Source organism: Neodiprion virginianus, chromosome 4 (assembly GCF_021901495.1).
Source record: "Neodiprion virginianus isolate iyNeoVirg1 chromosome 4, iyNeoVirg1.1, whole genome shotgun sequence".
NCBI lineage: Eukaryota > Metazoa > Arthropoda > Insecta > Hymenoptera > Diprionidae > Neodiprion > Neodiprion virginianus.
In genome coordinates this window covers 40,160,240-40,188,129 of record NC_060880.1, presented here as the reverse complement: position 1 = coordinate 40,188,129, position 27,890 = coordinate 40,160,240, and the positions used below count along the sequence as shown (strand labels likewise).

At 36.8% G+C, this 27,890-nt stretch overlaps 5 protein-coding genes across 14 annotated transcripts; 3 read left to right on the top strand and 2 right to left on the bottom strand.

The window, feature by feature from the left end:
• Window positions 1–893: 893 nt before the first annotated feature.
• Window positions 894–13,446, bottom strand: LOC124303561 (RNA-binding protein 33-like). Of its 6 annotated transcripts, none has more exons than XM_046760904.1 (12): window positions 13,113–13,446; window positions 12,520–12,619; window positions 8,644–9,179; window positions 7,550–8,439; window positions 7,223–7,437; window positions 6,965–7,141; window positions 6,798–6,842; window positions 6,297–6,632; window positions 6,051–6,213; window positions 5,802–5,917; window positions 4,083–4,643; window positions 894–1,651 (listed from the first exon to the last, which is right to left on the bottom strand). In XM_046760904.1, the coding sequence occupies exons 1-12, from the start codon at window positions 13,124–13,126 to the stop codon at window positions 1,478–1,480; spliced, it is 3,327 nt and encodes a 1,108-aa protein (XP_046616860.1). In that variant the 5' UTR covers window positions 13,127–13,446; the 3' UTR covers window positions 894–1,477. The 6 variants fall into 6 exon arrangements, with proteins under 6 accessions (XP_046616860.1, XP_046616857.1, XP_046616861.1 ...); XM_046760901.1 differs by having other exon boundaries at window positions 5,802–5,920; window positions 13,113–13,445; XM_046760905.1 differs by having other exon boundaries at window positions 5,802–5,920; window positions 6,297–6,626; window positions 13,113–13,445.
• An 87-nt stretch (window positions 13,447–13,533) lies between these two features.
• LOC124303562 (jerky protein homolog-like) lies at window positions 13,534–16,003 on the top strand. Of its 2 annotated transcripts, none has more exons than XM_046760908.1 (3): window positions 13,534–14,247; window positions 14,586–15,659; window positions 15,765–16,003. In XM_046760908.1, exons 1-3 carry the CDS (start codon window positions 13,890–13,892, stop codon window positions 15,932–15,934), a joined length of 1,602 nt encoding a protein of 533 aa, XP_046616864.1. In that variant the 5' UTR covers window positions 13,534–13,889; the 3' UTR covers window positions 15,935–16,003. The 2 variants fall into 2 exon arrangements, with proteins under 2 accessions (XP_046616864.1, XP_046616865.1); XM_046760909.1 differs by having other exon boundaries at window positions 15,743–16,003.
• Window positions 16,004–16,288: 285 nt separating this feature from the next.
• Window positions 16,289–18,538, top strand: LOC124301890 (probable tRNA N6-adenosine threonylcarbamoyltransferase, mitochondrial). Its single transcript, XM_046757444.1, has 5 exons — window positions 16,289–16,746; window positions 16,852–17,110; window positions 17,520–17,648; window positions 17,721–18,077; window positions 18,157–18,538. Exons 1-5 carry the CDS (start codon window positions 16,517–16,519, stop codon window positions 18,469–18,471), a joined length of 1,290 nt encoding a protein of 429 aa, XP_046613400.1. The 5' UTR covers window positions 16,289–16,516; the 3' UTR covers window positions 18,472–18,538.
• Window positions 18,539–18,556: 18 nt separating this feature from the next.
• On the bottom strand, window positions 18,557–20,764 carry LOC124301891 (GTP-binding protein 10 homolog). The gene is made up of 4 exons (XM_046757445.1): window positions 20,521–20,764; window positions 19,652–19,955; window positions 19,353–19,571; window positions 18,557–19,270 (listed from the first exon to the last, which is right to left on the bottom strand). Exons 1-4 carry the CDS (start codon window positions 20,560–20,562, stop codon window positions 18,663–18,665), a joined length of 1,173 nt encoding a protein of 390 aa, XP_046613401.1. The 5' UTR covers window positions 20,563–20,764; the 3' UTR covers window positions 18,557–18,662.
• Window positions 20,765–22,118: 1,354 nt separating this feature from the next.
• On the top strand, window positions 22,119–27,710 carry LOC124301888 (putative sodium-dependent multivitamin transporter). Of its 4 annotated transcripts, none has more exons than XM_046757441.1 (9): window positions 22,119–22,260; window positions 23,658–23,830; window positions 24,278–24,499; window positions 24,907–25,247; window positions 25,333–25,452; window positions 25,688–25,905; window positions 26,029–26,246; window positions 26,331–26,587; window positions 26,686–27,710. In XM_046757441.1, exons 2-9 carry the CDS (start codon window positions 23,717–23,719, stop codon window positions 27,011–27,013), a joined length of 1,818 nt encoding a protein of 605 aa, XP_046613397.1. In that variant the 5' UTR covers window positions 22,119–22,260; window positions 23,658–23,716; the 3' UTR covers window positions 27,014–27,710. The 4 variants fall into 4 exon arrangements, with proteins under 4 accessions (XP_046613397.1, XP_046613396.1, XP_046613398.1 ...); XM_046757440.1 differs by having other exon boundaries at window positions 25,990–26,246; XM_046757442.1 differs by lacking the exon at window positions 22,119–22,260 and having other exon boundaries at window positions 23,701–23,830; window positions 24,192–24,499; window positions 25,990–26,246.
• The last annotated feature ends 180 nt before the right edge of the window (window positions 27,711–27,890 follow it).

The window sequence follows — 27,890 nt, the reverse complement described above, 5'->3', positions numbered from 1 at the left end:
CAATAAAACTTCACCAATATACGCAGTGCTTGTTGATAATATGTTTGAAAGATACCTTAAGCAATTTCATTTTTCCTCTACCATGATTCAGGGTTTATTGTTATTATCTCTTTGTTTATTATTTGTTTCTCGTATCATCTACATAGGCACAAATCTACCCCAATTAATAATAACAAAAGATGCAATTATACTCAGCAATTTGTATTCTGCCATGGGTAATAATTTCTAATTCAAATTATTCTCATTTATTACAATGAATTCTTGCTTTGTTTCCTCTTACGAACAAATTCTCAAATTGATGTTATAATTTATTATAGAACATATGCTTATTCAACTTATTACTTAGCTAACTATTACAACACTATTGTAACGTTAAAATAGCTTAACATTACCTGCGGTAAAATCGCTGATAATAATCATAAATCAGAAACGTATAATCTACATCGTATATTACGTTATACTTGTTTCCGCCGAGAGCATGTTAATGTTTTGCCTCACATTCGCTCGTTTATCAGCTACTGATTTACTGTATTTCTTTTCTGTTTTCTCAATGAATTAATGTTCCGATTTAATCAGACCTTGAAATTTCATAATGATTTAGAAAAGCATAATTGTAAATTTACTTGTAAGTACGTACATTACTTAGGTGAAAATAGTCCGAGTTAAAATAATCCATTTCTAGTCTTGTAAGTGATTATTGTAACACGGTGTTGTCGTATATTTATTGTTATATACATACATGTGTTCAAATATACCCTATGTAGATGGAGAATATGAAGACGTGTCTTCAAATTTACATATTATATATATTATGTAAACGTTAAAAAATAAATTGGATAATATAAAGCGATAACAGGTAAAATTAGGCATGTAAATATTTACCTATACTCAAACATAAAATAATATTTTTCAATATTATTCAATATATAGGACTTGTACACAATTGAATGGACACATACTTTGTATCGGGTACACGGATTTCCTATTTTATTAAATTGTTCACAGTTCTTTATATTCATTTCACAATATTTTTTCTCTGTACCAATATTTATTGTTTTTATAGAATCATCTTTGTGACAATAATATTCGTGTAGCATACATATTTCTTAATTATAACTAACTGTAACTCACTGTGGTTCATATATTGACAAAATCAATTCATAACTACCACGAAACCGATACCCGCACTTTGGAAAATCTCAATTCGTAAATATGACCATAAACTTTCCGTTGCTCCTAATTTTTTCTCAACATATGCAAGATTCTGGATCCTTCGACCAATTGATCATATTGTAGCGCAGTGTAATTAAACGCATTTTTCTTGTATGTATTTGAAAATGGAAATAATATTTCGTTCTCTAGTCGAACGGATTAAACAGTTACATGACCTGACACATATAGACATACTTATTCGTTTGCATTGTTACATATCAAAATGCATAGAATGTAAATTTTCTCAATGTACATAATTCAATGTTCAAGATTTTTTTACAACGGTAGGAATCGGCCTGTTTCCAGTTGCTTGTGGGACAAGGTGGACCGTTATCAATGAAAGGTCGAGCATTTTACGTTGGTATTTCTTGTGAAAGACAAGAGCAGCAGACTGCGTCTTAAACACAATTGTAGCACTGCCCTCGGTCATGCGAATGCTCTACAACACGAAAATGTAAGAAAAAAAAATATATATATCCACAAATTAATAATCTGTTAGTATCTGTATTTATTCAGTGATGAAGGTTATTTAATACTTGAAAAAATAAACGTAACCATAGATATGTACTTAAAAGTAGGTATGAAATATAAAAAAAATTGTTTTCAGTACTTGTTTTACAAGATGCCTGAATTGAGCATAAAATATTATTCGATCGGTGATTAAATATTTTATCATCATATTTCAAGTTAATTTATTGCAATGCGATGAGTCCAAGGAAAATAATTGAAAATCAAATATTCGTTTTTACAAATACTTATAAGAATTGAAAGATTTGTGAAATTGAAAATAAGAAAAAAAAATTCCGTCACAATGCCTCACCGTATCAAGTATCTATATTGAAAGTATTGATTTGATTGACTTTGTCAAATTTGCTAACTATTCTCAGGCTTTTCATAACTCTGTTACATTTATGTTTGCAGTAAAATTACCAGTTTTTCACACAATCTTCAAAGGTAGAAAACCAGCCCAAGTATAAAAATTTCATGCCGTACGATAATATACACAATGCATGAGCGATAGCATTGTAAATTTTTTTTTTTTTTTTGTATAGACTACAAAAATTTGAATTAAAACGATGAAAGGAATGAAAAATGTTACCATGCACAATCATGCAGATATGATGTAAAAAAAAAAATATGCACAACGTCGAAATTTTATTACTTTGTTAAAAACATTAATATGTGTTCATAATGAATAATTCGAGTAAAAATTGAGTGTCAAGTATTACATTATAAGTCTCTTTATCTAAATTCAAGATCGCATGAGTCTGGAAAGCCAATTAATCTTTAAACATCAGCATTATGGCATGAATGGCGGCATGAATAAACAGCGTAGACATTTTGTTTTACTTTTGCATTGCAATAGTATTTCACAATAATCATTGCGTTACGTTGTACATGGTAAGTTAATATCTCGCTACTCAATTGCTTTAGAAATATTAGATACGATATACAATAAGTGAGGAAAGAAAAATAAAACAATAAAATCTTTTGTAAAAATGATAACAAAAATATTTCAGAAGACTATGAAATATGTATCGTGTATTTCTTATAACTAATGATTCAAAAATAAATTCAATAACTTTCAACCGAAATTTTTGAACGACGAGATCTAATTAGTATGTCTTAATTCTACGATATGAAACAAAATTCGGAGGAAAATACGAAATATCCTTAGATTTCGATTAAAGAGAAAATGATGATGAATTTTGAAACAATATTTTAAGGTGGATACTGAGTGCATATATACTGCGAATATGAAATAACCTAAATGTAATAACGGTCAATGATTCGAAATTATATGAGTTTTGGCAACTAAGTATCTTCGGTCAAAATGAAACATATTTAATGTGCTGGACTGAATTGAATTTTTTTCTATAATTATAACATAACACATATAGGATTGCTATATGATTGATATAAAGGCGATCGACAAGAATTCAAAATAAAAGAGGTGTCATTACATCCATAAATGGCGTGTTACACTTCTGCGGATCTTTGATCGCAGCGAATTTAACGAAAAATTTGAATCTGAATTGTTTTAGTCCAGAAGAAAATAACAAAAATGAAATAATGAGATACGCGCATGAATCCGTGAATTATTACATTAACAAAAGGAACCGAAGCACGTGAAAGCTGTTCAAGATTAGATTCATACGAGATAATAGATTGATTTTTTATCTCACATACTACCTTTCAGTATTTCCAATTGGCTAACGCAATACATAGTTTAATGTTTTCTTTTAAACACTAGTGAAACAAGTCGAAGATGAGAATATGGTAAAGATTAATATTCGATTGCTCTCTACTAAATAAAAATAAGTACAGAGTTTGGTATTGCAAAGATCAATTGCACTCTGGTTATTCTGATATTATTTTATATCATCATAATATATACTATCAGGATATATTTTACCACAAATGGAATTTTCATCCGATTAAATTATAAAAGGCTTTGGCTTTGTCTCATCAAACAATAATAGATGCACTGTGAAAGAAATTTTCATAACTAATAAATGCTAGATGAAGAGAATCTATATCAACTGTCTATGGGTACTCATTGAATAACGTTTGTTCTGTAGATTTTGATTACAGATTGATGAAAAATTACACTACAAAGCAGAGTTAATACGATTATCACAAACATTATACGTAAACAAATTTTGTACATTACAAAAAGATGATATAAATGTCAACGTAAAACAAGCAAACAAAAAGTAGAGATCTAAGTAAGTTTCGAGTTACATTTGCAAAATCATACGACGTAACGTTTTTCTACTCTCTATTTGACATGTTCCTCATTTCTGACACGTAAATGAAATGGCAAAGGTAACTCTCGCCTTTTGGCATTCTCAGGTAAATATAGTCACCTCAAGCGTGCCAATTCCTTGACACATCCGTCGAATTTGATTTTCAGTTGTGCTGGCAGCCAAGTTTTCAATCCTCACCACGTTGCTCTTGATCTCCGTTAACTTCCTTGTTTGCTGCGGAGATTTCTGAAGAACAACCCTCTGGTTACTCTGGGTGTTAACAACAACCTTCGGGTTGTTCATATTTAAATTCTTGCTCGCATTTGTCACAGACACTTGCGCATTTCCTCCAAGATTTTTCTTCAAAATGGTTTTCTGAACTCCAACCGTCGCGTTGCCACCAATCTTTTGCACCGGTTTTTGCAGATTGGACACAGTCTTCTGTATCGTAGTGGCAACCTTTTGTGTGTTCGGCAGTGTCTTGTGGATTACTACCCTTCGAATTCCATGTTGCTGAGGGGTTTGTCTCTTCAGAATTCCATCGTTGACTTTAATTGTAGATACAGCAGACGTAGCAGACGTATTCTTTTCACCATCCTTACTCGAGACAGTCGGTTGCAAAGTTGGTTGTACGGTCTGAATTGTCCGCACAATTCGCATACCGGATGATCTCTCCAATCCCTACAATACATGAACATGTTAACAAGAAATCCTCTAAATTACGTGTCTTCAATCATATATTCATGCTAATTATAAACCAAAAATATTAGTCCTCGGAAGTAATTTGTTTTCAACAATCAATCGAATCGTTAACAATGGATTGAAAAAGAAAGGAGATTCAAAAAATCGAGGAGTTGGCGTTATATACGATACGACATACACATATGTATTTATATATATATATATATATATATATATATACATGTACATATACATATGTATATATTCAATTCAAATAAATATATATATATATATATACACAAATGTACGTAAAAATAGAGGTAATAAATGAAACAATGTATACTTAAAAATATATTTTATTTAAACATATATGTATAAATATTAAAGAATACATAAAAAGTTGAAGAAAAAAAAACTCACGACAAATATTGCCGTAATATAACTTTGTTATACTGGGGGGAATTGTAAAGAGTATTAAAAATAAAACATTAAAAAAAAAAAAAAAGAAAAAAAAATTGAAACAATTTACGTTTTGGCAGTTGGCCTGTTGCATATGCTCGTAGGCATCACACAACACTAAATGAACAAGATACCTAATATGTATGAAGTACGGTAGATCACAGTGTAATGGAAATACTTTATTTGAAATTTTTTTTCTTCTGTGTATACGATATTATAAATTAACATGTACAAAGTATGATCTGGCATTAAAACAGGATAAAACAATAGAATAACATAGTAGTTAATACATATTATATGTATATATATATATGTCCGTATATATACATATACGAATAAAATCACAATCTTTGATTTAAAGATTTCATTTCTCTCTTTCTTTCTCAATCTTGTATTGCGTTTAATGATATACAAATCACGTGTATAACGGTGACTGAGTTTAGCCACGCAAAATTTGATTAATCTTTTTTCTTCTTTTTGAAAAAATTCGATTAATTTGAGAAAATTTAATAATTGAAGTATTTTTTGATTTCACTCAATTAAATGTGAATGTTATTACTCAGTTCTATTGACGTTGTTATGCGATTTGACAGGTTCTAGATCACTGGCTAGTAGTACTCAATAAGTCATCACTCCAAGTTAATCCAATGGTCTAGACTATAAGAAATATGAGGATTTTACATGCGGAGTGAGCTATACCTCTGTGGTTTGTGCACCGACAGGGCGGCTTCGGCCTCTGCTGACAGCTGGACGAACTTTAAGGTCCTTGGTGACGCCTGTTATAACCGACACTGGTATTGTTTCCTGGTTAGATTCTTCTGTAAGGGAAAAAAAAAAAAAAAAAAAACGTCATACTTTGCGTGAATATGAATGAATTGGATTCTACGAATGCAAATGTAATTTGCTTCGTGCAGATTTTACAATACTGAAATAATAACGAATACTAACCAGCGTCAGCGGCAATCTCGGCCTTTTCTTTGTCGTACTGTTTTTCCATAGCTGCGATTTTCCGCCTGTTCTCCTTTTCCCGTAGAAATTTTTCCCTCATACGTTTCTGTTCCTCAAGCTTCTTGCGATACTCCCTCATTTCCGGACCCTCGGGCTCACATGTCTAAAAACCGAAACAATTACGTTGTATTACAAAATTCGCAGTATTATCGAAGCAAACATCGCAAATAAGATAAGTGTCTATACCTTTTTATCACCAGTTGCGCCTGGCAGAGTATCGACAGTTTTCACTTCGTGCAAGTTTCTGTTGCTTAACTTCGGTCTTTTCGGACTTGATTCTCTCGGACCTCTGTCCGAATATCCTTCGGGACTTCTTTTTTGCTGTGACCTTACGATTCCTCTCAGTGTACTGCTGGGCGCAGCTCTGCTACCAATTGACGTTCTTTGCTGACGATTAAGGTCATAATTTTCGTTACGATAACTAGAATTTGTCGAAGGAATCCGACTCTCGCGAGGTCGTTCTGTGTTTGAACGAGAATGAACGTCCCTTTCCCGGTAGCTTGGTTGGTGCTCTCTCTGTTCCTAGGAATAAATGAGTAGTCGTTACTTCAACAGATGAGATATTTCGATTTACTGTTTTCCGTCAGGTGAAAGTGGTAGTTTCAGTTGAACATCAACACAGCACATGGAGTCACCATGGAAATGAGTAATTTGTGACAACTAGTGATCTACATATACACTACTTACATTCGAATAGTCCATAACATTGTGAGTGCTTTGTGAACAGCATGTCTTGACGTAATTCAAAAAAATTTTTGTTACTAAAAGATTGCAAGCTTTTTTTTTTTTTAAAATAATTGTACGACCGAAAGCGCGAATATAACGCCAAACTAGCAAACCAAAGAGGTAATTACCTGATAGCTCTCTCTTGAATCCCACTGGTTCTGTGACTTGTAATTGTTATCAAAATTGTTATAGTAATTGTCCTTATTGTAACTAGATTCATTCTGAAATGAACTACTAGGATTAACGGATGGCGTCTTTTGTGGTTTGTTTTCCTGCCAGACGTCAGAAAAGTACGCATAGGGATCCTAAGAACATAAATGGCGTTATAAAATACTCCATTCGATTCGCAAATTAGGAAGATTGACGGAACCAGGAATTATACTGACGTCGCTTTTATTTTGTTGAACATTTGGCTGATTGTAATCCCGTTGCGGTTGAGACGGGGCTGATGGCTGGTTGTAGGGCCGTTGATCTTGAAACTGTGAGGATTGTTGGTGGATGAACGATTCGTTGATGATCTGCGATGACGACGCTGATGGAGGTGGTGGTTGCTGTTGCTGTGGTTGCTGCTGTTGAGTCGCTGAATCCCATGGCAGTCGTGCTGCGTTATAACATGTGAGTATTATTATTTCACAGAGATTGTACTAGATCTCAAGCGATTTTCATTACAACTGATCGCAGAACTAGAACTAGAGTAAAAGAATGACAATTACAATCTTGTGTTGGTTGAACAGCGCCTCGAAAATGTGGGTTGATCAATATTTTGTGACCAGGCGGAAGTGGGTTGGGCACATTTCCAGGTGTCGGCTGCGCAGGAGGTACAGGAGGTCCGTTATTATACTGATTTGGCGGAGGTTGATCGTTGTATACTGGTCTCGAATCGTAAACAGGTCTAGCCTCCTGACAGAAATGCGGATCTTGATAAGGTGGTACATTTTCAAACGTTACTGGATTGGGTAAATTCGGGGCATTAGGATGGCTCTGCATAACTGGAATTTGGTTGTGAATCGGCGGACGCAAATGTCCCGGCATCAACGATCCGGGATTTCTGAGAAGAGGAACGCCCTGATGGGTTTGCATCATGGGACGCTGATTCCCCTGCATCGGAGGGCCTTGATTAACCGGTACAACAGGCAGTTGGTTTCCTTGCATAGGCATGGGTCCCGGATTTCCCGGAATCGGTTGTCCTTGGTTTTGAAAATGCTGTGGTTGATTGTGTATAATAAACTGAGGAGGCGGCTGATTAGGCGGATAGTTTTGCTGGGGCGCGGTACCAAGCAGCGGACCGCGAGGGTCGAACTCTGGTCTCGGTCCCATTAACCTCGGACCCGGTGGTCCGATCATCCCTTGAAACTGATTAGGATTGAACGGCGGTCTATTCTCTACAAATTGCGGCCTCGGGTGTTGCTGAGGTCCGTTCATTGAAAATTGCCCGTACGGTGGAACCATTTGAGCATTATTTTGGGGAAAGGGCGTTATTTGCTGATTTGGAATATTCATTCGCGGCACGGGAGGCGCATACTGTGGTCTGTTCTCAAGTAACGGCGCTCGATATTGCGGTCGTTGGTTTTCGAATTGCATTGGAACTCGCGGGCCATTGAATCTGAAATAAGAAAAAGAAAAACCTCAGAGATGCAACGTAAATTCAAAAAACTTGTGTATTGTCTTTATCACGACTGTCTTTCAATCTTTTTTTCTCCTTCTTACAAGTACTTCTTTTTCCAAGATTACACAAAATTCGATATTGAATCAATGAGAAATAAGAGATAAAGGAAAGTAAGAGTTTAATATAAATACCGATGCTTACCTTGGATTGAACGTTTGAATATTCTGCACAATAAACCTGCCGCCCCTGCTGCCTCTGATTCCCCTGCCCCTGCCCCTGCCCCTGAATAATGGGCGTGACTGTTCTGACGTGACGACATTTTCCAATGAATCTGGAATCTCGTTGTTCATCTTTGGAGAAATGATGGTCCTTTCGTTTTGAAATCTGTTCCGCCGTTCTTTGGCCTCTTCGCAGTCGTCGTCCTCCATTCCCTGGCCGTTACCGACGTAGAAATCTTTTTGCGCACTCTTTTGTAATTTCTCTCTAAGATCCGGCTTGTTGGACACACTTCCAACATTTTCACTCTCACCACCGACATTCTCTTCATAATCGTGCTGTCCGTAATGATAAATGACCGCGTTCTCGTGTCGCTCTTCATAATAGTTGTTATGGTTACGGTTATCGGTAACACCGCTATAATTTACATTTTCTTCCTCCCCCTCTAAGTCGTCGAGAGCATCGGTAACGCCTAAATCCAATACGTCATCTGTTTCCTCTTCTCCCTTATAGCTACTCTGCTGCTCGGGGAATTAAATAGCCAAATATTTGTAATGAAATTACATTATTCAAATACAATTTTTTTTTAGTTACTCTAACAATAATTAATAATATAATGTATGTTTTCTTTGTTTGCTTTTTTTCCTTTTCTTCTTCTCAAATATCTTTAACCAGCGTACAACTATTTTCTCTTTCCCTCAATTTCTTCTTCCCCTTTTTTTCCTCAATAATTTTCCATTATCGCGTTAAATTATTGCATGCATTACATATTAAGCGTAACAATTGGTGAAAGTTACATTGGTTTCAATATTCTCCAATATTCTCAGCAATGCAATTATAGGATATTTCAGATATCGCATGCCATAATAATGTTAGTATGGAATGAAATTTTTTGTTTTTTTTAGTCTAATTCTCTACAACGTGAGATAATAAAGCCTAATAATTGTCCTAATCTGTGAAGTATTTCTTCATTTCTTCTTAATAATCTCGACTAATGGATAAATCGAATCGAATCAACTGAAGATTATCATCTCTCAGTGTCCATATTCAAATATAATTTAACATTATTGTAAAACATAATCAATATATACGTATGCTTGGGATATTAAAAGTACTGAATAAACTTTCGCAAAGTTTACCAACCATTGAAATTAATAAAAATTTTTTGCAAATAGGTTTTACATAGAGACAAGTCTCTTGAAAACTTATTAGCTTAATGGTGATATTTTCTGATAATTTATAAATGAAAACAAACAATCCTAAAGTATATAAAAAATTTTGAAATTTATACACGAGAATTCACACATCATTATTAATATTTATACTTTGTCCTCAACGAATCGCATAGTTCGAACTCATCGATATAAACCAATTGTTTACGGTATTAAATTATGCACTGTTTTTTTTTGTGACGACTAAATAATTTATCAAAAAAAACCACCATTTCAATGTCTAGTCCTGCTTATTTCAATGAAGATTGTTACTTTCAGCATTCAATATTATATAGAAACCGCAAATTTTGTTATTATAATAGCAAGGGTATTTTATTTTTTTGGGGCTGACTAGTTCTGAGTATTCATAAATAATTAAATTGTTCAACTATAGTCAAATTAATAGCTTTTCATAAATCGGAAATTAACATATTTAATTCATTTATGATTAGGATAATGTTGCTATCGTTAGACCTCTGAAGTTTCCAGTCTCGCAAGTAACTCTGCTGTGCCAGGTGTATTTGAAATGGCGCAAAGCTATTTGAAATAAAATTCGTCTCCAAATTTAAAAACGTGATCTTTGTATTGTGAATGCGATTGCAAATACAGATTGTGGTGGTAAAAGGCAACGGATTCCTAAAGTGCACAAAGTGTTGTCCCATGCATATTGGGCTTCACATCTCATACAAAGAACTACAGAAATTCGTAATCATTACAGCTATATTGTGTGAAACTTGGTAGAAAGTTTATAGTGTGAGAAGAGAATTAGTCTATCCTCTGATATCGCTTGATTGAATGGAAATGTTCTTTACCTTTCTTCACTTACGAATTACAAACTAAAACAATTTCCAAGATTTACTATCATTTGTGATTCGACACTCTTCATTTAACGATGGAGTGAATTAACGAAACGAATTATTGTTATCCGCATTATTTAATGTACTAAACCTTATTGCTTAATCACTAAAAAGTGCAATTTAAATGAGATTAGGATAAGATTGGGTTCATCTGGTTAGGATAAATGACAGAAATACGACATAATTTTCTTAACGGTCAATCGACAGCAACCTTACCCTAATGTCTGTAATTTCCAAAGTGTTTACATTCGAAAAACTAGTTGTCAAATATTAGGACTATCGAAATTCAAAGTAACTAATTTCATAAAATTTCATAATATTGAAAACATTGGCAGAGATAAATATATTGGCATACAGATAAAATGAATGATTATGCTTTGTGAAGTACGTGTAAAGAGATCTATTAAACTCTTTTGGAATCTGCGTGACTTTTACAGCAAATCGACGAATTGTCATTCATGGCTCACTAGATCCCAAATACATATTTAATAATTAGTGAAAATACTTCCCAACGATTGCATGAAAAGTTTAAATCACAGAAGTAAACGGATCGACAGTCGTACGTTCAATGTACCAATGATATTCAAACTTTACTAGATTACAGTGAAAATAAAGTGAATCGAAATTCATAATTTCTCTACATCCAATTGATCAATAATACAATTGTTCGACTGCAATCATGTTTGCTTCTCTGTACTTTTTCACACTCGCAAGAGCACCTTGTTTTCACAGACGATAATATAAACCAAGCTTCATACGAGTAGTTTTTTCAGTTTTAACAGTCATGCCCATAGTCAGAGGTAATAATATTCAATATTAGCATATACCACGGCATTGTCATTTAAATTATATAGATTCAAAAGCGGAGCTATATTTTATAACAATCCAGCATCGATGCGAAGCTTAATCGATGAGATTTACATCAGTTACAGGGGTTTAATTGCATTTGAGTAAAGGGATGATGTGTTCTCGGTATTAAAAAATGACGAGACATTTGGTCGACGAAATAGACGAGGCTGAAAACAATCTACTGACTACAGTATAGCGAAGATGGTGTACAGCCATACTTAAAATTATATCCCGTCACATTAACACTAATCAACACAGCATTTGCGCAGCTTAATAATAACGTATTCTGTGGCTTTTATTGCGCAGCTTGTTTCGCTCATATAATACGCTCCAACAGATTCTTGGCGGCTATTGAGTTTTGAAACTATCGGTATTGACCTGCGTGCCTAAATGCCATATAAATACTTCGTAATTGGGAAAAGTGAAAGCATCCGATGCGACAACATCGTCGCATCGATTTGCCAAGCATTTATGTGTAATCGCAACAATTGATGGTGGCAGAAAACTATCTCCGTGTTCCATGGGTACCAAAATGCGGAAGCCTCTCCTCTGGCCGAATATTTGATTGTCCGTATTTCTATACTTTCGGTAACACAACGTACGACCATTTTTTCTTTACACTTATGAGGTTGAACTAGCAACATGTAATACATACGTAAGACATTTATGGATGATGAAAATTTGTTCAAAGAAAGGATTTTCAGAATCTATATATACTTTCGATAAGTCAAGATTAAAGATATTGTTGACGTTATGCAGCATCGATATTTTCCTGTGTCCATCCATTTATTCTTCTGTACTTCTGTGTCACAGAATTATTGTGTTTCACGACATTTAATAAGAAAATCCATTGATTTTATAAAAGTATACATACATCCTGTTATGTTGAACAGTAATCAGTGAAATTATTTTATTACAAAATAGTAGATCGGCTTCAAGCTCACCGTCTCAAGTTCATAGTCATCCGCTAAGAGCGCTTCCTCTTCGTCATTTCCCAGCTCGTATTCCTCATCTCCAAAATCCTCATCCAGCAAGTTTTCGTCACTGAAAATAATTAGCCCAAAAATTACCATTAAATTCATATTCCAAGCTATTTCAAGTAAAGCTTGAAATTTCTGCGAAGCTAAATTCGTTAGAACGGCTTATGCATCAGTTACACTTAAAAAAATAAAAATGGAGAATTCCTTCACAAGAATCCGACGCGCATATTATCATCAAACTTGAGCCAATGGAATTGGGAAAAGTATAATTACAGCAATCAGATCAGCGGAGTAATGTGCAAATATTAAAAGCTCCAGCGAAATAAATTCAAATAAACTACGTAAAGGTAAAATATACGTTTGAGCCTTCCATTAAGCGCCGCAGGTTCTAACCTTAATGACCAAGACCAACCGACGATTAGAAGCCGTGGGAATTTGAAGACGCCAAAAAGCAAAATTGTCGTACCGAACGATACGAGTGACGCGCAAAGTCTCGGCGAAACAATTTGAGTGAGAATTTTTATCGCCTTAGCCAAAAAGTATGAAATAATACTTACCACTGTTCAGACATCGTACGCAGCTAGCCCTTGGCTTCTGTTTCTTGCGTTGACCATATATCGATTCAGGCTTTGGTATCGATAGCTGCAGCTGCTCGTGTCATTGAATGTAAGTGAACTTACGCCCGTTTAATCCACAATTACTAAACTTGGCAGTCGTTTTATAACTATTCAACAACTTGCCGAAACCTTTAATGCGAAAATTTTTCAGTAATAACGTACACGATTGATTTAACCTTACGTTTTGTTCGTGTATAAAAGTTCAGAATCAATGGCCGAGCAAGGGACGCCTTGTGTCGCAGCTGACGCTTGCTTGCTTACAGATGCCGAGGCAATATCGACTTCTAAGGATAGTTCGCTTCGCGCAAGTCCAAACTTCGTTGTTGATCGTTAGTGTGTAATATTGACGGTGGCGCTGCGAGCAGCAACAGCGACATCATGGCGGTTGATTGTCGTTCAACGAACGATAACATTAAGTCTAATTCGGTGACGGAATAAGATTTTGTCGAAAACATTTCTACGCCTGTTGCACGATATTTATGCATAGTCAAAATTCCGTTTATACACCGGCAAAAATGGCATGAAAAATGCTGTTAAATTAATAAGGATTTCGAATATGTTTGAAAATCTACTAATTCTACAGCCAACGCGTACGCGTAGGAAAATTAAAGCAGGTGTGCTTTCATTACGTTGACCTATGTACGACTATTTCGACTATTTTCCAAACGACGCGCGAAAACACGTGACATAAACAAAAGAGTTTGACGTAATTCGAAAATGGAAACCATGGTGGAAAAGAATCGTTCAAATGTCACTAGCGATAATATGACGAATATGTGCAATTCCAAAAGACGAAAGAAACTAGCCAGTTTTACAGCACAGCAAAAATTGGATATTTTGAAAAAAATAGATGAAGGTTTTTCTATTACAATGGTCGCTTTGGAAAATAACGTGGACACAAGTACGGTCAGAAAATGGAGGAATAGTCGACAGAAAATTGAAAAATGTAGCGAAATATCAACGGAAGCAAAACGAATCCGTTCTGGCCGCGCCGAAAAAGTTAACGAGGCTCTGTACATGTGGTTCACCGAAATGTGGGCCAAGGGTTATCCCGTAACTGGTACAATTATAAAAGGTATTTTTGAACTTTTCAGTTCACAATTACGGCTTTTCAAAATTTATCGAACATCAATGCGCGCGATTATCGCAGCAACATGATAGAATTGCCCCCAGCTGGCAATTTAGTTATTGCAAGATTTAAATAAATTTTTTGTCTCCAAATCTTAATAAGTTTAGTAAAAGTTAGTGATAAAACAGTTTAAAGTGTAATTTTGTATTTAATTCATCGAATAATAAGTAATTGAATGATCTCAGGGTTTGTGACAACTCTCGACACAAATATCATAATTTTACGAAATCAAGTGTTCATATTAACTCGACTAAATATTATTTAGATATTTATATTTGTTTAAGGAAAAGCTCTTGAATTCCATGAAAGATTCGGCGCCGAGGAGAAGTTTTATGCCAGCGACGGATGGCTGAGTCATTGGAGACAAAAGTATGGCATCCGCCAGTTATCAATTACAAGCGAAAGTTCCTCTCCTAATTCTGAATCTGCTGATAATTTTAAGTCTCAGTTCACGAAAAAAATTAAAAATGAAAACTTGACAGCGAGTCAAATATTCAATGCCGAAGTGACGGGTCTCAATTATAAAGTTATGCCAAATGAAGCACTGACAAACGACGGAGAAAGACCTGCACTTGGATTCAATCAGAATAAAGAGAAATTAACAGTAATGCTCTGTTGCAATGCCGACAGCTCGCTCAAAATACCGCTTCTTATTATTAGGAAATCGTCGAAGCCTAAAGGATTAAAAAATTTATTGCCAAACATGCTACCAGTCTATTATACGCGCCAAAAAAGCGCTTGGATGAATTCCGCAATTTTTGAGAAATGGTTCAAAGAGGAATTCGTACCGACAGTCTCTGATTTCTTAAGGGAGAAGGGCTTGCCTCAAAAAGCTATGCTTCTGATTGGTAATGCACCATCTCATCCATCAACGGAAGTTTTAACTGTTGGCGATATCACAACCAGGTTTTTGCCACCTAATGTCACAAGTTTAATTCAACCTATGGATCAGGGCATTATAGAGAATGTAAAAAGAAGATACAGAAATAAACTTCTCATGCATATATTGAACGACCAATGTGACGGCAAAGAGTTGGTTGAATCATTGAAATCAATCAACATTAAGAATGCTGTTTTTTGGGCAAGTGAAGCTTGGGATGAAACCAGTTCGGAGATAATTGTAAAATGTTGGAAAAATTTGATGCTGGATATTCCTGAAAAGGAATTACATGTGACATTTGAAGCAGAAGAGGAAATAACTTCCGAAAGAATTCACCAAATTGCTAATAGAATAAAAAGTTTGGAAAAAGTTAGTTTAGATGTAATAGATGATTGGATTTACAATGATGATTCTTCGCTAGTCTTTCCATCCGATGAAGACATCGTTGAAGCAGTGAACAACCATAACAGTGAAAATGGTACAGTCGATATTCGTGACTGAGAAGAATAACTGATTTCAATTTTTTACTTACTGTTCAGACTTTAGAGTATCTAAAAATAGGTTTTATTCTCAATACTTTCAGAATCTGACACCGATAACTTTGAAGAAAGTCAAGTTTCACCATTGCAAGCATCCAGGGCAGCAGAATGCCTTACAAAGTTTTTTCAGCAAAATGGAGCAATTTCGAAAGCAGATATGGCCGTTTTGAGAAAAGTGAAAGAAAAGATACTCCAGATAAAAAACCAAATTTAGTCATTACTGCTTAAGGCTATGTAAATATTGTACATATTAAGTAATTTTCAAATAAAGTTCTAAACTAAATATGAACGACTGCACTTTCCTATATCTATATACGATCACAAATTTGCAACGTATGAAACTTGAAATTACCTTTCAATGGATAGTAATTCACAAGCAAAATCTTATCATCACGGATGAAAATAGTAACGAATATACTTATGGAATGAAAATTTTCAACATTTAAATATTCAGACAGAAGTAACACAATTTTCCAACCGACACCAATCACAAAATTGTATTCCTCGTACTTTCCATTGTATGCAACCAATGATATTGCTCATTGGGTATTGGAACTTATGAATGGCTGGTAATGCAAAGTACTTTACCCATAATTGCTGTCTTTGTTGCACACGGCACAATGCACAACGATGTAAATAGAGAATTGGAAAATGTGGAAACAGTTCGTGTAAACACGTGTATCTAAGTATCCGGTGATTTGATGTGATCGTAGAGTCATTCAACCGAACAATATGTAAACTTGTAAATATACTTTGTTTACAAGAAAGAATATTCTTCGATCGTAGAAATCGAATTATGTACAAATTGCACAAAATGTTAACCTCAAAAGCCGGGTTAAAATGCGTGGGAAGAATTTTCTCGCCAAGAAAATTGGTGGGAAAAAACAATAGAAAATTGAGTAATAATAAACCGGCGGTAATACTCGGAATAGAAACAAGCTGTGATGATACAGGTTGTGCAGTTGTCGATAGTAATGGAGCGATACTTGGAGAAGCTTTGCATTCCCAACAGAGCGTTCACCTTGAGTTAGTATTTTAATCATGAAATCTATGAAAGCATGAGAAAAATAGAATTTATAGCTGTGAAATTGTCGACGGAAAACGTGTGTTAATTTTATTTTACTGTTTCAGTAACGGTGGAATAATACCACCTCTTGCCCAAGAATTACATAGGCAAAAAATTACCAAAGTCGTTGAAAAGGCTCTGCTTTCCGCAAACTTGAGGTTAACAAACGTCGATGCCATAGCTGCGACAGTCAAACCAGGTCTCGTTATGTCTCTGTTGATTGGTACTAATTTTGGAAAGTACTTGTCCAGAGTTGGAAATAAACCATTTATTCCTATACATCACATGGAAGCACATGCTCTGACTGCGAGAATGGTTGAAAACGTTGGTTGGCTTTACATATAAACTTGATGCAAGCGTAATTCCACTTTTGAACAATGTAACTTTAAGTAAAGTTCAAGTATTCTACTCAACATCAGCTGCAATACTTACTTTCTTTGGATAGATCAGTACTCTAAATCAGGCTGAAGTTTTTAACGTTATTGTAATGATACATCTTTAGAAAAACTTTATTTTGCAACCCTAGATTACCTGAAATTTGGTAAACCGTTAATAAAGGTTTTGTAAATTAAATTTCTTCAGTTATTATAAAGATGCAAAGTAGTAATTTTTGTTTCAATGTTTCGATATGTTAATGCTACTAACATCAGCCTCGTTACTTTAAACAGTTTAAGTAAAAAGCAAGAATTTGCGTCAAGAAGTTTCTTGATGATGACGTTGTTTCTTTGTTCAGATCGATTACCCGTTTCTAGTCCTGTTGATATCTGGTGGTCATTGTTTACTGGCGATAGCTCAAAGCGTGGACAAGTTTTATCTGCTGGGGTCAACGATCGACGATGCACCCGGCGAAGCTTTTGACAAAGTGAGCTTGAACTGTTCTGCATACTACTAAATTATTTTCAACATTTTCACATATAACTTGGTGTATTTATAGACTGCTCGAAGACTCAAGTTGCGAAATATTCCAGAATTCTCTGAACTGTCTGGAGGTGCGGCGGTAGAATTGGCCGCTAGTCGAGCCACAGATCCTGAACAGTTCAAATTCGAGGTACCTATGGTGCATTGGGAGGACTGCAACTTCAGCTCTTCAGGCTTGAAAAATGCTATACTGAAACACACCTTGCGAGAAGAGAAAAAACACGGCATAATAGGGGATGAACTAGTACCAGATATTTATAATTTATGCGCTGGATTCCAATTAGCCATGACACGTCATTTGTGCCACAGAACGCAACGTGCCATGGAATTTATTGAGTTGAAAAATCTCATTCCAGAAAAAAATCGGACTTTGGTACGTGAACAAGACAATTTCGTCGAGATATGCTGGTTTTCAATCTTGCTAATTATTCTTTCGCAATTTTTTTCCACAGGTAGTCTCAGGTGGCGCAGCCTGCAACAATTTCATTGCAAACTGTCTAGAAACAGTTTCTTCCCAGATGGGATACAGATTTGTCAGACCACCGCCTAAACTTTGTACAGACAATGGTATTATGATCGCCTGGAATGGAGTTGAGAGGTGGTTAGCTGACCGAGGTGTTTTGAGAGATAGCGAAGAGATAGAAAATGTCCAAGTGGTAGCAAGAACCGAGTTCGGTGAAGATTGGAGAGAAAAGGTGGCTAACGCACACGTAAGATGTCAGTGGGTGAAATTAAAACTTCCTTATCCTAAAACACGAAAGAGTTGAAATTAGGCAATAAAATACATCTGATTTAAACAATGGTTCAATAATTTATTTACAAAATTAACTGATACTAAAGTTATTTCTGTACAAGTATAAGATGTTACATAAGATTGGGCAATGCTTTTTGTTTTTTTTTGCCAAATTGGAAAAAATAACGGCGCATTGAAGGTTATTGGTCGATCTATAGTTTAAATCTATACAAGCGTTGGTATCCTTTGCATAGTCTCCTGTTTTAGCTTCTCGATTAATTCACTGTCGGGGAATTCTCCTCGCATTTTCATTGCTTTTTTTTCCGCGTGTAGATCTAGCACAGTTCGTACTTTTTCCTTAAGCAACTTGATTTCATCGACATTCCTCTCACGGAGGGCAACGGGCAGAACGGCTTCGAATACAAAGGCTTTTTCGGGACGTATTTCGTCTGAAAATGTTGCTAAAGTCCGTTCGTATTCCTTGATCAATGGTTTCACCTCGTTTAATTTCTCCGTGGCGTTTTCTGTGTCCATTTTATTGACAACAAGAATAGCAGGCATGTTTAGTAAGTCCGGTTTATAAAGTTCCAGCTCTTTGTTGAGCAACACTATCGTCTCTAAACAATTTCTTCGCAAGTGTTTGGGCGACAATCTAAAACCTTGAATATCTACCACAACTATCATCAATTGCGTCCTTTCAACGTGCTTCAAAAATCTATGACCCATTCCTATATTTACGTGAGCACCTTCGATCAGCCCTGGTAAATCTGCTACAGAGATTTGCCTCAAGTCTTTATATTGCATTATACCAATGTGTGGCCTTAGCGTTGTGACTGAAATATGAGAAGTTTGGTTAATTTCATAAGTGGAGGGATCAAAATTTATTTTCTCAATAAAACTTTCTATGAAACTTACATGGGTAAGATGCAATTTTGGGACTAGCTCTGGAAACTGCTTTCAGAAGTGTGCTTTTTCCTGCATTTGGAAAGCCAACTAAGCAGGCATCAGCGATTAACTTGAGATCCAAATGAATATGCAGAGCTTCTCCTTTCTGCCCACTAAATCCTGTTTCTCGACATCCCCCGATCCCCCCTTTGGCGACGATCAGCTTGGAACCTGGCTCATTCAATTCTCCTGAAATGATAATAAAATTCCCGATAAAGTGAGCTGAGAAGATCTGTATAATGTGAAAAAATGAAATTTTTCTTTTGTACCTAATTTTACACCCTGATCAGTAATCACAGATACGCCTGGAGGCACCGGGATCGTCATATCTTCCCCAAGTTTACCTAAAAGTTGTGTTTGTGAGCTATTACCGCCCTCTCCAGCAATTATCTTATGAACTTTCAATTTGGATGAAAGATTTTTTAGAGTCTCGCCCTCCTTGGCAACGAGATATACGTGACCACCTCGACCGCCAATTCCTCCAAATCTAGGCAGGCCCATACCACCCACTCCACCTTTTACATGGAGACGCAACGAGTCCATAAACAAGCCACGTAGATAGTTTCTCGACACCTAGGAGTATTTCAAGTTTGTTAACATAAAAGATAAAATATTTCAATTTTTTCACGAGATTGAAAGTAACGGTGTTAAAGTAACGAAATGTTGAAATATAAATCGCTATTGTACAACTTCAGAATAACGTGTAATGTCAAATTTGCCAAACAGCAGTTTCTCAGTACTGCAGTGTTACAGCTTATTGAATTTCGAAAAATCCTGAAGCTGTGAAATAAGGACTTTTCTAAAAATGCGTTGTTACATTAACGATACGAAATTGTATTTCATGTTTTTTTTTAGCAATGTCCGAGTAACTGCACTAAGTATTCAGCCTGATTCTGTTATTTTGCTAAACACAATCTAATTCAAATTAGTTTTATTTATTGGAATCAAAGTTTCGTTAACCTGATGTAACCTAATATAACCTAAAAGGTGAACAACTTTCGCGAATTGAACATGCGCAAGAGCGAAAATCCACTCGAGAATGAAGCACATGTGAAAAGCAGAACTGATTATTTTGCTAAGCGGCTTGATGCAAACAGACGAAAAGTATAAAATTGGATGGTTGCGCAAAATATTGTACCTGACGTGCGGCATAACCTAAAATTTGTGTGAAGACGACCATGATTTACGTTGATGCGCAGGAAATCAATATCAACTATATGCACACTTTACATCTGCTTGCAAAGAACCTTCGTAACATGTTCGGAACGTCTATAATTTCAGCTTTGTACAATTCGCGGAACACAACTTCTCTGCTTATTTGTTTGCTTGCGATATTTTGCAAATTGTTGTCAACAGCATTGATTGTTGATTGTTAAAGACGTCCAACTGTTCATGTTATTTTTATGTAGGCGAAAGGACGATGAAGTAATGACAGTACTCTACACTTACCGACTGGCTTGTGACATCACAGCTAATCAGGTAGGTAACGGTGGAAATTTCTGTACCGAAGATTCATGTTATAATAAGATCCATAAGGTTGCCTATCTTCAGTAATTTTTATCCGATGCTTATTGGCATTAACTTCACAGCGTGCTTTTTTTTAAATTAAAATCCATTCACCGAGCTTTCGTAAGTGGCGACACGAGGTCTTATGAACTAATTCCTGTGAAGTTTTAAAGTACTGATGCAAAAATGTGTATGAGACCCTACATCAGAAATTTATACGATTCAGCTGTCAACATTTTTAATATCATCGGCTATTTTTCATATTATTTTGTACAGAAAATAAAATGGTGGGTATTTTTTTTTATCATTGTGCAATCTGTCCGCTTGCTTCCATCTTACCACTTTTTACTGTTGGTTGACGTTATCAAAGAAGTTTGGAAGTTATTGGATACACACCAAAATTCATTAATTCAAACGCATATAACTGAAAAACAATTTGCTGATGATGAAAATGAATGACAACTAAATGTTGAGAATTTCACGCATCTAATGAAAGAAACTTAATTTTTTTTAACCATTTCGATGCAATTAAGTAGAAATGTACAATTTTTCGAACAACATCGACATTCTTATTTAATTCGCAGTATTGTTGATTCACTGCTTTGAAAAGTGACAAAAAATTTCAAAATCCACAGAACACACCGTAATTTGTTTTCACAAATTATTTCCTACCGATTTGTTCCGAAGTACCAGTTTTGTCGTACATAACTACTCGTATTCTCTAAGTGGCGATTCATATTGCAGCATAATATCAGTTCAGCACTAAAAAAAAAAAAAAAAAATTTTGGTGGATTGTATAATACTGTATGATTTTCGGTAGTTTCAGAAATCTAGAAATCTATATAACTATTAATATCACTGCGAGAGGTATTTGCCTATGTTAAGATTTACTTGATTTCATAAAGTGTAATAAAACTCAGCGTATTTGTACTTCTCCGACGATAATCAATATAGTAAAACTATAATTTTTCACTTTCTCTCCTCCTCATGTTTATCCCCGCACCCGATAAGTCTCTTATCACTTAAATTTGGCGGTATGACATGCCTGCAAGCATGTACAACACACATACACCAATACCTTATAACTAGAAATTTGTAACGAATAGCGTTTCTCGCAAAAAACAAAACGAAATTAAAAATGTAGAGAACGAACGCATGCGCGATAATTATCAACCTTCGACTTAGCCTCGGCTGGAGGTGCTCACAGTATGCGTAGGTTAGGTCGGCATGGTCAGACCACCAGACGACCAGTAGAGACGGAGCTTAGAGGAGAGTCAGGTCGGCCACTCTGGGCCATCTCTGTCTGTTACTACTGACTCCCGTTGATGCAGTTACAGAATACATAAAATTGTCAAGCGGATCGAGGCTCGTGGTGAGATAATTAATCTGCGATATGTTTTCATTTCCATTATAATGTTTTACCGCGCGGCTTATTCTCGTGTTTCTCTTACATCATTCTTTTACACACGATTGGGTACATGTGTGTGTTCGTGTAATATTGATCGTGTGGAAACCCACATTGCACAAGTGTTCTCTGTTCACCGTTATGAATTTACCGCTATTACTCTACACGTGGATTTCGAATCTCGGCGCATTCGGATTTTTCTTTGAGATAGGCAATAATTGCACTTCGTTTTTATTGATACATCAACTGTACGTCAAACATCACATTTATGGGAGCCCTCAAAATTTACACATACATCACTTGTTCCATAACTGCAATCCTGGACTTTGCGCTGATATTTATTGTGCGCGTTCGTTGAACAGTGGGAACATTCTTAATTGATCAACTGAAGGTTTTTCAGAAGACACGGTAAAAGTAACGAAAATGATTGTGTGGTGGGTACAAGATTATGGAATTGATGGGCATGGTTTTTTTAATCAAGTTAAAAAATGAAACAGTTATACCTGCCGTCATAGGACCTATAGTGGTTAAGATTTCGAAACATTGATTTCAACCTTTTCTTGTACGTTTTTGTAACCAGGTTCATTGCATTTTGTAAAAGAAAAAGAAGAAATTCTCTGACATTTTGTCAAAAAAATTAAATGTCAACACTACGTTAAACATTAAGAAATCTACTGACATTTGGACAGAACATAACGATTATTCAGATTTCAATCTGTTTGCTCACATGCACAAGATATAATGAAAGACAATTCAAGTTGATCAAAATATCTAGAGCACATAATTGAGACGTCTGTTATTCTGATCGCATCCGACTTTGTACAGCTTTGTGTTGGTCATGCTCCTGTTGAAGCGAAACAGTGCAATTACAGACAAAAAATAAGAACCGTAAGATTATGAGACTATTCCGTCTTAAATCTGTCCAGCGCAAACAATTATAGCAACGTATTTCTACAGGTCGAAAGTTTCTTTTTGTATTTTCTGAATGGTACATAAGCCAAGTCTAAAAACCTTACCGGTTATCACGAGATAACCGGGCAGATGAAAAATACAGTGCAGACATCTTAACACGAGGGATTTACCCACGATTTACCTAATATAAACCTTGTCTATAAACTAGTATGTTTGTTCTGTGTATATAGAACTAGCTAATTTGACCCGGCGCGGTGTCAAATAATGTAAGTTCGCAACTCGTTGCGTTCTATCTGAAAGGAGTTCGGCCAGGTATAATTTACGCAAAATCGGTTCAAAGAATTTACGCCAGATTCTGAGGTTATATCATATTTTTTCAGGAACGGATAATGCAGATTTTTCTGCTAATTTTCACTGCGATGCCATTCAATATTATCTCTTTCAATTTCCAGATTGCGAAACGAAGGAGCAACCCAATAGCAACTCGTCAGTAAAACGAACAGACAGACAAATGACTCCAACTTTGGGATGGGCCGATTACACGGTGATGGGAGTGATGTTGATAATCAGCGCTGGAATTGGAATTTATTACAGATTTACAGGCGGTCGTCAGAAAACCACGCAGGTGCGAATATTTGCCGGTATCACGTTGCCTCTAACAATAAGTCAGCGTTTTCTATATTTAGTTAGGGAATTACGACACGATATTCGTAGGAGAATAAATTCTGCTTGCATTCACGTTTTTGAGTATAGATCCAAGCGCAGATTAGATCGAAGAGACGAAAAAATCGAGACAGTAAAAAATAAAGACATCGATTATTTCATTGTGCCATGCGATTAATATTTGCTCTGATTCGACCCTGGAGGATTAGGTATTTTATTGCATGAAATCTCCTTGATTACACTATCGCGCTTAATTGATAACGGAAATCGGTTCAAACAGCCTGTAATTAATAGCAGCCTAATGTCTATGTACCGTTGATAAGAACCATACGCGAGATGAGCTTCAGGGTCGGGATTATCCCGATTTATGCACCTATCGTCTTACTGCAGCATGAAGTTTTCGTCACAGGAATACTTCACTGCTAATGGATCGATGAGCATAATACCAGTGGGCATCGCTCTCATGGCCTCGTTCATGTCGGCCGTCACTCTCCTCGGCGTTTCCGCCGAGAATTACACCTACGGTACTCAATTTGTCGTCATCAACGTATCCTACGGGATTGGGACTCCGATAGCTGCCTATGGATTCCTTCCCGTATTTTTCAAACTACAAGCCACAAGTGCCTACGAGGTAAAGTTCAATCATCGACTTGATTATGCGTTACTTGATAACCACTTCTGAAGTTGGGTACACATCTGACTTCAGGATCTCAAGACTTTACATGAGTTCGGATTAGTTTACGACTTTGCGTGACTTTAAATGACTTCAATTGACATTACAGGACTTTTTTCTACGGTGTTCACCTGATGTCAGGAGCCGTTATCTTTTCCAAATTATCTGACCACCTGACTTCAGGTCTTCAAGACTTTACATGACTGCTGATGAGTTCACGGTAACTTCACAAGACTTGACGTGACTTTAAATGACTTCAAAGACATCACAGGACTTTTGTCTACGGTGCTTACCCGACATGAGGAGTGGTTGCCTCTTCGAAATGGTCTGACCGAAAGAAAACTTCTTTCTGACAAATGCCGTAGTACCTTGAAAAACGTTTCGGAATCGGTGCCCGACTGTTTGCCAGCTTCGTCTACTGGATCCAGCTGCTCTTGTACACAGGAGTCGTCCTGTACGCTCCGTCGTTGGCGCTCGAAGCAACCACCGGCATCTCGAAAACCTGGAGCATTATCACCATTGGACTGGTTTGTGCCTTCTACTCGAGTATCGGCGGCATTAAGGCCGTCCTAATCACCGACGTATTCCAGAGCATCCTGATGTTCGTCGCTGTGTTCGTTGTCATCGGCATTGCGGTCGGTGACGTTGGCAGCTTGTCCGAGATCTGGAGAATCGCCGAAGAGGGGGGTCGAATAGAGTTTGATAGGTGGGCGATCGGTTGAAACCCCATGCACGAAAATAAAGAGCTATAGATAAGAGAATGGCACTGTGAACATTATCTCGATTTTCAGCATATCGCCGGATCCCACGGTGCGGCACACCTGGTGGAGTCTCATAATCGGCGGTCTCTTCACTTTCCTGTCTCTCTACGGTGTGAACCAGGTTCAAGTTCAGCGCATGTTGACCGTTAAGTACGCTACCGATCGTCTCAGGCAGAAAAATTTACTCCCGGAAAAGGTTCCTGCTGGAATCTTGACATTTTGAACAATTCAACCAGTCACATAATATTGTGAATTACTTCCACTGTCCAATATTTGAAGAACACTGCCCTCCGGCCAGCATGGGATTACATTGACAAATTTTCTTTGCTGGCAGAGTCATTAGTGCGATTGAAAACATTTGAAATGTCTTCTGTGTTTCTTTCAGGAGCTTGAAGGCTGCGCAAGCGGCTCTGTGGCTGAATTGGCCAATTCTGATGTTCCTTTCCTTCAGCACCAGCTTCTCTGGTCTGGCGATATATAGCAGATACTACAACTGTGATCCCATAAAACAGGGGAGAATCAAAAATATTGATATGCTGATGCCCCTTTACGTCATGGACACGATGTCCCACGTGCCTGGCCTGCCTGGGCTTTTCGTTGCAGGTGAGCTTGATCAAGCTTTGCTGTAGAAGACTGAAAAACTTGCGGTAATACTATCGAGACAACAATCGAACATCTCGCCGGCAGTGTCAAAATTAAAAAATTTCAACTTCTACTCATGCAAAGGGATATTCAGCGCCGGGTTGAGCACCGTATCCGCAGCTTTGAACTCCCTGGCCGCGGTAACATTGGAGGACTACATAAAACCAGCCTACAAGCGATGTTACAGCGACGATTTCCCTCTCGCCAGGTCAACTTTGTTCGGAAAATTGCTAGCCTTCACCTTCGGCATCATTTGCATCGCTCTGGCATTTTTGGCTCAGTTTTTGGGCGGTATTTTGCAGGTAAAGTCTGAAAGGACTGTTAGATGAATACGTAATACAGATAAATACTCTTTTCGGACATTTGCTATTTCGTACCATTCGTAGGCTAGCTTGACGATATTCGGGGTGGTTGGAGGTCCCTTGCTCGGCATGTTCACCCTCGGAATGTTCACCGAATCGGCGACCCAGCGAGGCGCTATAACCGGGACTCTTGTGGCCTTGGTTTTCTGCCTGTGGATTGGATTCGGCCAGCCTCGTCCAGGCGCTCCAAGATTATCGACAACGGATGCGGGCTGCAATGCAACTTACCCGGGAATCTTGAATGCCACAATTACTGAGGCACCGACAACGTTAGCGACCTGGTATGAGCCCGTTTACTGCATCCAATTTTCTTCCTCATCGGCAGTTGGAGTGGTGCAGTAATGAGGTTTAAAAATTCACGTCATTTAACATCCTGCAGGACCAACGCCACCACCGAGAACGATCCGGCCAGCTACTTCTATCTCTACCGAATCTCGCACATGTGGTACAGCGCCATTGGCTTCCTGGTGACTTTCCTCGTCGGGTGGCTCGTCAGCAACGTCGAGCGGATCGTCATGAAGGAAGAACAACCGGAGTTGGATCCGGATCTCTTTATTCCTTGGTTAGCGGGTCGCATAAGGAAGCGACGATTGCGGTTTTCACCGTCATTCGACAAGCTGGCTCTTGAGCCGCGCAGCGTCACTTCGAAGTACACTTTTCACGAGGACAAATCAGAGTCGCCAATCCCAAGAAGCACGGAGTTTTAGTTAGAAATTAATCGGTGACTCAATCAGAGGCCGGTCCTCGAGGATGCACTAAATTTCACGTCTTCCAGTTTTCAGAGATAGATTTAAGTATACGGTGTGCTGATATAATATTCGAGCATTTGTCGATTCAACTCGATTATCTGCTCTTAATAATTATTCATTTTATGCAGCTTACGTACGTACAAAAATATGTCAGGGTTTAGAAAAATTTACACGTATTTTATATCTGCTGATGTAGTTTTGAATATAACGTAATTTGAGTTATTGCAAAGTGTACTTAAATACTACTGGAACAATTATGGTTTTTTCCCTACGAATTGAGATTCTAGAGACTTGTAAAATTGGACTAGATCCAAACAAGGGCGAGCATGTGGAGTGATTTTTCAATGCACGAAAACATGTGACGTAGTATGAATTAGAGACCTGTACTTTTGATTACAATTAATTATATTGCTTCCAACGAAGGGTAAACGACTCGGTCATTTTACTTAGTGTTCAAATATTATAATTGCATAGGTATGATACGGGCTGTGATTGGCGTGTGTGATTGTGAATATTATCAATTATATGATAATAATTTAAATGTCTGTTAACTATAAGAATCAGGTTATAATATCAGGCAAATATGAATTTATACCGATTATGTTAACGTTTTGTAACGCAATCAGCGAAAATAAGGTGTCAAAATTTTTAAGGTGTTAAAAAATCTGTAACCTTTTCCCCAGCACTGTTCCCAGCATCCACTCTCAGGTTTCGAAATAAGTGGACGAGTATAAACATGCTTGTCTACATTCAAAACCACAGCAGAGAAACTGGAATTTGAAGCCGGACCAACAATTTATTTCTTATAACACGGTGTGCTAATTTGACTTAACAA